The sequence below is a fragment of the Triticum aestivum genome, chromosome 1D (assembly GCF_018294505.1).
Source record: "Triticum aestivum cultivar Chinese Spring chromosome 1D, IWGSC CS RefSeq v2.1, whole genome shotgun sequence".
Lineage (NCBI taxonomy): Eukaryota > Viridiplantae > Streptophyta > Magnoliopsida > Poales > Poaceae > Triticum > Triticum aestivum.
In genome coordinates, this window is record NC_057796.1 from 404,424,586 (window position 1) to 404,434,719 (window position 10,134).

Sequence of the window (10,134 nt, forward strand, 5' to 3'; positions counted from 1 at the left end):
AAAAAGGGTCAAATCTCGAAAAAAAATCAAACCAGGGTCAGATCTTGATTTTGTTTGTCAAAAGGGTCAAAACACGAAATTTTGCCACCCCTTGCTTCTACTATGGCATGTCCCGGGGGCGGGGGGGCACGACAGAGACCAATTTAGTACTTTAGTAGTAGCGAGGGTTATAAACCCACGCTACTACTATCAACTTAGTAGTAGCAGGGGTTATAAACCCGCGCTACTACTAAGTAGCAATAGCGAGGGATATAAACCCACGCTACTAGTAAGCGTTTGCCTATAAGCTTTTACCTAGTAGTGTCACCCCTTCCTACACTTGCGACACCTCCGCCGCCGCCGCCGCTGCAAACCCTGGCGCGGGGAGCTTCGGCTTTGCCACGGCCGGTGCTCCAAGCACCGGCATCGCATGCGTCCTTTTCATGCCGCCACGGACGACCTGGCGGCGGGTGGCGGCTTTTCGGCGCCCGTCGTGAAGCCGCGTCCCCCCTCTCGAAGCTCTAGGCGGCAGAAGAAGAAGCTTGCAGGGCGTGCGATGGACGCCCGCGAAGAAGGGCAAGGTGTCCGCGAAGAAGAACAAGGCGGCGGACGGCTCCACTAGGCGGCAGAAGAAGAAGCTTGCAGGGCGTGCGACAGACGCGGCGGCGACTGAAGGGCCGGCGAGCTCACTTGTTGAGCCGGCGGCCGACGCGCACAAGGTGTTCGATGAAATGCCCACAAGGTAAAATTTCGCCCAGTTTTGCGTCTTTCATAGGAGGCATGGGAGCACCTCCGGGTGACTCTGGTGGAATGTCTTCCGGTGTGCCTCGTCACACACCTTTGCATGATGCCGTTAAAGATCTTGCCAACACCGTCCGAGCTCCACATGATGATGCGGTGCGCGACAATGAAGAGGAGGAGGAAGAATCGTCTTCGGATGAGGATGATAAATCGGAGGAAGAGGAGGACGAGGCATGATTCTTGATGTGCCATTCGTTTGTGTGAACATTTATGTCATGAATTTGGCTCAGATTTTGAACTTGGTTGGATGATGTTGTGGGCATGAATTTGAACTTTTATGTCATGAACTTGTTTGGGTGATTTTAAACTATGCTATATCTTGTTTTGATGTTTGAAATAGCATTATATTGTCTAAAAAATGCAATATATGGCAAGCGCCGGCTGCTCGCGCGCGCTGCAGTTTAGTGTGTCTGTTGGAGCGGCTCGGGCGCGCTATATTTTGCAGCGGCCGCTGGAGCCAGCGCGCCGCGGCGCGCAAAAGCTGGCGAATCCGGCGTTGTATACAGGTTTTTAGCGCGCCGCACATTGCGTGTCTATTGAAGATGCTCTAAGATAGTGTCCACCTCTGCGCCGTTTAACACATCCGAAGAATATACATGAATTTTGAGAGTCCAAATAAAGTCAAAAGCTACAATAGGACACAACACTTTGAATATTCACTCGTGTATACAAATTTGACAAAAAATTAAGAGTAACATTTCCAATAAAAAATGTGCGGTAAGTGAGCATATTCCAATAACATACAAGCCTCAGGAGTCAACTGGATATCATATGTGTTAAAAGCTAGAACCGGTCATAGTTTCTCATTTCCAAAGCTCAAAGATGAACAATGCTCTGTTTCTTTTATCATAGTATATATCAGTTATTCATTTATTCTATTTTCTCAAATGCATCAAGTGCAACAAATGTTTCTTTACGATCTTTTGCGCCCTCCCCCCTCGACCACCATGTGCACCCCCTCCTCTCCTTCACTATCCTCACATAGCAATGTTTGATGTCAAAGTGCAACCGACACCAACTCCCATTTAATAGTAAAGATGTTCTTGTGTTCCGGCTTTTGTACTTTAGCTTTGCCTAATGGAGATGCGGTGACTGGTTTGACAAAAAACTACTACCTCCATCCCGGTGTATAAGTCATTCGCCTAGTTCTAGGTTGATAATTTAACTATCTAAATATGTATTATATGTGATAAAAAAAATTAAAAACTACATCCATGTAGAAATCTAGTGGTATACTTTTCATGACATATAACACATATTTAATTTCTCAAATCGATAACCTAGAACTACGTGAATGATTTATACTGATCAAGACAGGACAGAGGGAGTAAATATAATTTGCAACTTCAACATGGACTAGCACTACTTAGACGGGATGCCACTAATACACTAACTTAATCAACCTAATTAACCTAATCACAGCCGGAAGCATCTCAAGCCAATAAAAGAGATTGTCCATGAACCAGTGTAGTACTAGTAAGCTGGAAGGATTCCCTAGATGGCCTAGTATATATTATTATTTTTTGCGCGGAGGCCTAGTATATATTTAAGCTTTGATTAATCATGCTTTGATGATCTGTCCAACTGATGTCCTGGTGGTGGTGGCCGAGTACTCTATATAGGAGAGAGATGCTCTAATACTCCTCGGTTTGTTTGACTTTGTTCAATACAAATTAGCTGCCCCGGTTGCTTCTTCTCGTTAGTTTCCAGATCGCCTCAGCAGCAGCAGCAGTAGCTAGCGATGAAGCCCTTCTCGGGGAGCACGGAGAGATGCGCCCGGACATTCTACGTCGCGGTGCTCCTCTCCGTCGTCCTTTGGGCCCTCATATTCTACTCCACCAGCTTGCTGCAATCCGGCGATGCTCTCAGCAAGCCGCCGGCCTTCTTCTCGCCCCGCTCTGGCCGTCCGGACCCGTCGTGCGCCGGCCGGTACGTGTACATGTACGACCTGCCGCCCCGGTTCAACGCCGACCTCGCCCGCGACTGCCGCAGGCTCTCGGCGTCCACCGACATGTGCAGGCACGTGGTCAACGACGGGTTCGGCTCGTCGTTCACCGACGGAGCCGGCGGCTCGCTCCCCGAGAGCGGAGCCTACGCCACCGACCAGTACATGCTGGAGTTGATCTTCCACGCCCGGATGAGGCAGTACGAGTGCCTCACGTCCGACCCCGCCGCCGCCGCCGCGGTCTACGTCCCGTTCTACGCCGAGTTCGACCTGGCGATGCGCATCGACAACAGCAACATGTCGGCGCGGAACGCGCTGCCGCGGGACATGGCGGACTGGCTGGTGCGGCGGCCCGAGTGGCGCGCCATGGGGGGCCGCGACCACTTCATGGTAGCCAGCCGGCCCACATGGGACTTGCTCTGCGACCCCAACCATGGCGGATATGGCAACTCCCTCATGACCTACCCGGCCATCCGCAACATGACGGTGCTCGCCTTCGAGGCCAGCCCGTGGCAGGGCAACGACTTCGCCGTGCCGTACCCGTCGCACTTCCACCCTTCCTCCGACGCCCAGGTCGTGGCCTGGCAGAGCCGCATGCGCGGGCTGGAGCGCCGGCGGCTATGGTGCTTCGCCGGCGGGTCCCGCCATGAGAGCAGGAAGACCGGGCGCAACCAGATCATCGAGCAGTGCGGCAGGTCGAGCCGCTGCGCCTTGCTCGGCAAAGCAGCGGTGACCAAGAGCCCGGGGGAGTACACCCAGGGGGAGTACTCGCCGAGCCATGCCATGCGGCTGCTGGAGAGCGCCGAGTTCTGCATACAGCCGCGCGGAGACTCGTACACGCGCAAGTCCATCTTCGACACCATCCTCGCCGGCTGCATCCCGGTCTTCCTCCACCCGATCTCGGCGTACGTCCAGTACACGTGGTACCTGCCCAGGGACTACAGGGCCTACTCGGTGTTCATCCCCCAGCGCGACGTGATCGGCCGGAACGCGAGCATCGAGGAGGTGCTGAGGAAGATACCGCCGGCGAAGGTGGCGCGGATGCGGGAGGAGGTCATCCGGCTCATACCGGCCGTGATGTACAGGGAGCCGGCGGCAAAGGGCGTCCAGTTCAAGGACGCGTTCGACGTCGCCGTGGAACGGGTCGTCGACCGGGTGGCCAAGCGCCGACGCGCCGCGGCCGAGGGCCGGGAGTGCCGGGACAGCGTCGACGGGTACGATAGCTGGAAGTACAACTTGCTTGAGGATGGCCAGACAGAAATAGGTCCGCACGAGTTTGATCCATACATGTCCATGTAAACTACTGGAGATTACTTGTCCGCACGAGTTTGATCCATCTGTCTGGAAAATACCCGAAAGTTCAGCTAGAAAGCTACGGAGTGTATTTTTCCAGCTAACTCCCAAATCTTTCACTGTTGGGTTGGTGCGTGTCACTGTATATGACCTATTGACCTTTCAGCATCGATCAGCTCTCCAGACACTTGTGTTATCATCTATAGCACTTGTTCTGTAGATGCAAAAGTACTCCGTGACAGTCCAGCGAGTACGTACTGTGCTGACATTATTTTTTATGGAGGAGCAACGGGCTAAGCTACCGTCTGAAATTAATTAAGGAGATGATAGCGTGGTATAATGTGCGATCGAGATCGGAACGTGTGACGGTGTGAGCCAACCGCAGGGGGAAAGTCAAGCACTAGCTAGGACGGCAAAGAGTATCTATCAGGTAGTTTTATATAGTTCGTTGCAGTAGACAGGGGTGGCACAAACATGTTGAAGCTCTGCAGCGATCGAGCATACGCTAAGAGCATCTCCAATAGGCGTCCAAAAAAAGCTCCGCGCATTAAAAATTTGTTTTTTTATGCCGAACAGTTCCAGCAGACGCTGTAGCGCTAAAAGATTTAGGGCGCGCGCTGAAAAACGCTATCGCGCGCAGCATATTTTGGGCTCCGGATTGCGTGCGCTTCACAATTTGCACTGTCTGCTTTTTGGACGCGCGTTTTTGGCATCTGCTAAAGCAATGTTGGTCCCGGCGCATTAAAAGTGCTACAGTGTCGCGCTAAAACTTTTATTGGGCGCGAAATTTTTAAGCAGCCGTTGGAGATGCTCTAAACATTCTTGTTATATTAGTTTACGGAGGGAGTACGTCGTTTTGGGTAACTCCTTGATCACATTGTGTGTAGCCAAATTACAGTGTCGTACTGGCTCGCAAAAACAAAAATACATTGGTGACCAATGGCTCAATTACAAATCGGTGCTTGAACTGCTCTAGCTAGAAGATGATCGAAGATCTCAACAATCAATGTTCCTGAGAGAAACAAATGAACAAAAAAATTGAAGTATGCATGTGTACAACTGTGGATACATACATTGTACTAGACAGTATGTTCATACTAGTATCTCTATCGATCTACTATACTGCGCGAGGCAGTTGCCGATGGCCTCCTGGAGCACGGCTCGATCGGAAGCGGCCGAGGTCGATGGTGATGTTAAATCTGGCCGTCCATGAGCGTCTGCCGCATGAACCCGAACCCTTTCTGGTACGGTGGAGCGCCGTCGGGTTGGTGAAGATCTCGTGGTCCCTGGGCTACTTGTCCTTGAGCGAGCTCTCCTCCAAGCCGGTCTCTGTGCGCGATCCACTGGAGCCCGCCCCACGGCACCACCTGCACCAGGTCGCCCCCGGTGGCAGGAACATCATGTTCGTCAGCCCGGCGCCGTGCACACCAGCACGTCGGCGCTGCCCGGCTACCGCCGGGTCGAGGAAGACAATGTTAGAGGATGTGTTGGCGTCCAAGCGGATGTCGCCAGTGAAGCCGTAGATGTCGGCGCGGTGGTCGGAGAAGTCGCACAGCCAGTGGCGGACCTAGAATAACAGGCTTTGGGGGTGCCACAGTTCAAAGTTTACACTAAACATCATCATAATCTCAGAAATAGTCTTAAACTAGCAACAACTTAACAAGTATTTAATGCTATGTACTATATAGTAAAATTTATTTTATAATTTTGGAGGGGTGCCATGGCACCCACAGCACCCCCACTAGATCCGCCCCTGCGCACAGCGGGGGAAGCGGCTTCTGCTCGATCATCGCCGACGTCTGCTGCTGTCTAGTCATGGCCGTGGCCTGCTCGGCCTGGAGCTTCATCATCCGACCACCGACTTGATGTGTCTCCTTCTCTGAAAACAGACCCGGAGAGACCTGGAGAGACATGACGAGACCTGGTCGGCTTGGCCAAAGCTGACAAGGTCTGGTCGGCTTCGCCGTAGCTGACAGGTTTCTATCGGCATCGGCAACACCGAGCCTGCATTTTAGCAATTTCCCCAAAATACATAATATTATTTTTGAAAATTAATTTAAAAAGTATTATTTTAAAAACATAGCCAGGAAGGGCGCTAAAATGTGATTACGATGACATGACACCGATCCCCAACCTAATCAATCATCGTCGTTGTCCCTGATCGATCATCTATCTCTCCTACGACTTGTCTTCCTCTCACCAATCATACCGATCCAAAAGCTTGCTGTCCTACAATATATACGCTGATCTCATTGATTAATCCCGTGTTAGAACAACTAATTTGCTCCCCGTGTTAGGAACGACCAAACGGCAGAAGCTACAAAGTACAATGCCGATCGAGATCGATGCCGCCATGGCAACCACCGGCGATGGAGAGTTTGGTTCGCACACGCCACACCGTGTCGTTTTCAGCTACACATTGCGCTGGTTCGCACACGCGCGCCATGGCAACCACTGCCGTACGTGCATGCATGTCTGCTAGGAGACTAGAAGACGTAAACGAGAGAGCGATGGCGTACTAGCTCTATTGCACCTTCCAGTTCGGACTTTTCCAGTGTAGTGTGTGTATGCTCCAATTTAAAATTGGTAGAGTAGTTGAATATATATATCTACGACGTACAAGTAGAATATGACAGGTAGCTCTAGATAAACTAATCTCGAAATTACAGCTAGCTGGAGATTATATATAAGGGTGACGCGTACGGAGTATGTTGTAGGTAGAACATGCATGCATGTTTCATGTGCATGCGCATGTGCAAAGAGGAGAAGACCGCCGACGTGGGGGCGCATATGTACGTGTTGAATGGGTCATACATGAGTGAAGTCTATTTTAAACCTTGAATTCATACGACTCGTTCAAATTAAATCCTAACCTTTCAATCCCTGAAGTTGGTACCTTCTACTCACTGATCCCGGTCTATTTCAACCTTGAACCTGTTTGGCGCACTAGATCCCGACCGGGTTTAATCTGTACTCTCACTTACAACACTGGCCCACATGTCATTTCCGTTCTTCAGTCTCCACCTTATCCGCAATTCCTCTCCTCTCTCGTAAAATGGTGGAACGGGCAGCCGCAGAACGGCGGAGGCGTTGGTTAGCGGCGAACTTGTGGAGGCAGACGAAGCAGTTGAACTGCCGCCCCTGTGCACTGGAGCCGGACAACTCGCTGTACGCGAACGCCTGCAGCAGCCCGTCGATGGTCGCGCCCAGGCCTGCTGCCGTCCCGTAGAACAACCGTTGCAGTTTTCGTGTTCCTAAACGGCCTCCGCCCTGCCATTGGCGCGTGCTGCTCCTCCCCTCGAAGCCAGCCCGCGTGCTGCTAACGGCGGAGGGACGGCGGGGCACGGCAAGCGAGTCGTGTTGGGTTTGGCCTAGTGCCGCACTCGCTGGCTCCTCATCCTCCTCGCGGAGGAGAAGATGGCGATGAAGAGCTAGAGCTTCACCTCGCCAAGCAGCAAGCACCACGACTGGCCGGCGCAGGTGGATGAATGATAGCAACACTAACGTCCTGTGTGCTTCCATGGTGCCACACGAGCTGCACGGCCACGGCGACGGTGTGACGACGACGACGAAGCTTCTCCTGGCCGGCGGCAACGTAGTACAAAGCTAGCACTAACTCCGGCTGCCTTGATCCTTGATTCCTAGTAGCACGATCTCCTTTTGTCAATCCACTGGGACGTGCACTAGGTTGCTACTTGACCTAGTTAGTCAACGGACCAAAGACACGCATCAACGCCGGGTTATGCCATCTTTAACTCCAAGAGAAAGGAGGGGCTGGCGGTGGAACACCCCCGAATTCTCTTGTCCATGGCCTGGCGCATGGCGAGGCAAGGCGGTGCGGCCATGTCGAGGGAGGCTGGCAGGAGGCGTTCCCTTGCCGTCGCACACTCACGAGGACAGGCACCACGCCCTGCTCCCCGTTGCCGTGGACACCGGCTGGCTGGGCCTCAGCATTGTGATTCCTACAGAGAAAGATGAAGAGAATGAGCAGAAGATGAATATGACAAGTGGACCCATGTACTCAGTGAGAGAAGAGAATAATCCTGGCCGGGATCAATATTTTCCCAGCACACCAAACTGGCATAACCGGATCCAGGGTTAAAATAGACCGGGATCTATAAATACAGGGTGCAGATTTTAGGGATTGAAAGGTTAGGATTTGATCCCGACTAACCGTATGAATTTAAGGTTTAAAATAGACTTCACTCGTCATACATTCAGGGTGTTGCCAAATTGAAAAAGAAAAAAAGAATGAACTCGAGCACCTATTACACCAGAAATTTACTATTTGGACAGTTTTTATGAAATGCCCTTTTGTCATTTTGGAATATATAAAAATTGCACGTGTATGTTTGAAGCGTGAAAATGTGCAGGCAATCGAACTGGTCCCGGTCCATGAGTTGACAATCCGATTTGGAATAAGGCTGGTCACAATGGGCAGGAACATAAGCTAGTAACCTACACAGTTTCCTAGACTATGTTACTGCCTTTATAGTGGGTAGGAACATGTATGTAGTGTCATGCAGCGATGTATTTATTAGGATATAGGCTCATTGTTTCTTGGAGTGTGTGATGTTCCGGTAACTTAGCTAGTTACCACAAGCACCTCTCTCTTCATTAAATATGTGCCACATAAGCAAACTTGTATTGGAGTATGTGATGTTACTCCTAAGTTCCTGCCCATTGTGACCAGCCTAAGATTTGGCAGCTTAAGGTCCCACGGAAAGTATGCATATTCTGCTGGAGAAGTTTGCATGGAGTGGTCCCAGTCCGATCAATCCTAGCGAACAGACATATCCCAACATCCGGCGAGTGTCCGGTCTGTCAACGAGGAGCCGACGATATCCGTCATCTTCTGTTTAAAGGTTGGGTATATACAGTATGATAGTTGATGCACTAGTGATTGACCGATCAGATTCGGCCATTCTGGAATATCTCTTGATGTCCACTTCAGGTTCACTACTGCATGCTTCTAGTGTTGGGATCGGAGAAGCAATTGCTACTGCAGATTGGTACATCTGGTGGGTTAGAAGGCAAACCATTAATGGAGAAAGGGTACCACCAGCAGAGGCGGAGCTATGGCAAGGCCGAATCGGCCGTGGCCCGCCCAGCCCATGTGATTTTCTGTACTGTATACTTCGTTTTGGCCCATGAAACACAATCCCAATATTCATTTCCTACAGTCGGCTCGCCCAGCTTTCTGGGCCAAGCTTCGCCACTGACCACCAGCGGGGAAGTGTGATGTATCTATTATTTTGATTGCTGCAAATGCCACACGGAAAGTTTATTTGTTGCCGGATGTGGAGAAGAGATGGACCAAGCCTGAACTACGTTTTGCGAAGCTGAATGTAGATGTTGCGTATCATGCGGACGAAGGAGCTGGAGCTTCAACGGCTATATTACGCGACATCAGGGGTAATTTCATTGCTGCGTCATGCATATACTACCCTATAGCTGCTAATCCTGTTACACCCGAAGCTCTGGCAATGATGGGTGGTCTAGTCTTTGCTAACATCATGGGATTTCATGCTATTGAAGCAGAATCAGATTCTTTGGAGGTAATCAACTTTTACACAGCACTCAGGACATGATCATTGCTGGGATGCTGCAACAGCAATATATGCGGAAATTTTGGACTTGCCTACGGATATAGGGAAGGTCAATTTTATGCACTATTTTAGAGAGGCTAATAGTGTCGCTCATGAGCTAGCTCAATTTAGTTTCCATAATAAACTTTCTAGTTTTGGGATGGCGATCTCCCTAGTTTCCTCCTTGATAAACTAGCTGTGTAAACATTTTGTTGAGTTAATAAAGCTAGCCATGATGGTCTTTCTCTAAAAGAAGCTGTAAAATTCACGGAGCATAATATAATTCACCAGCTAACGCTCTTAGGTTTGCTCGTGTGCATATTTGCATGTTTCTAGAGTACTACTGGAGTACGTTACTAGTAGTACTACTAGCTAATAACTGTTCAATCATAACCAGCTATTCATCAAAGGTGGGGGCTGGGGGTTGGCAAGCTGTAGGTCACGCATCATGTGAGCAACCCAACGGTCCCAACCTATTAAGAGCATGGTTAATAGTATAGCTAGCTGCTGGCTATAAGCCAGTGCCAT

At 50.6% G+C, this 10,134-nt stretch overlaps 1 protein-coding gene across 1 annotated transcript; it reads left to right on the forward strand.

Moving 5' to 3' along the window:
• The first annotated feature begins 2,377 nt into the window (after positions 1 to 2,377).
• Positions 2,378 to 4,201, forward strand: LOC123182398 (xyloglucan galactosyltransferase KATAMARI1 homolog). Its single transcript, XM_044594943.1, has one exon. The coding sequence runs from the start codon at positions 2,522 to 2,524 to the stop codon at positions 4,022 to 4,024; it is 1,503 nt and encodes a 500-aa protein (XP_044450878.1). The 5' UTR covers positions 2,378 to 2,521; the 3' UTR covers positions 4,025 to 4,201.
• Positions 4,202 to 10,134: the final 5,933 nt, after the last annotated feature.

Bases quoted from the DNA above. Each gene is read 5' to 3' on its own strand.
- LOC123182398 (XM_044594943.1), top strand. From the start codon at position 2,522: ATGAAGCCCTTCTCGGGGAGCACGGAGAGATGCGCCCGGACATTCTAC.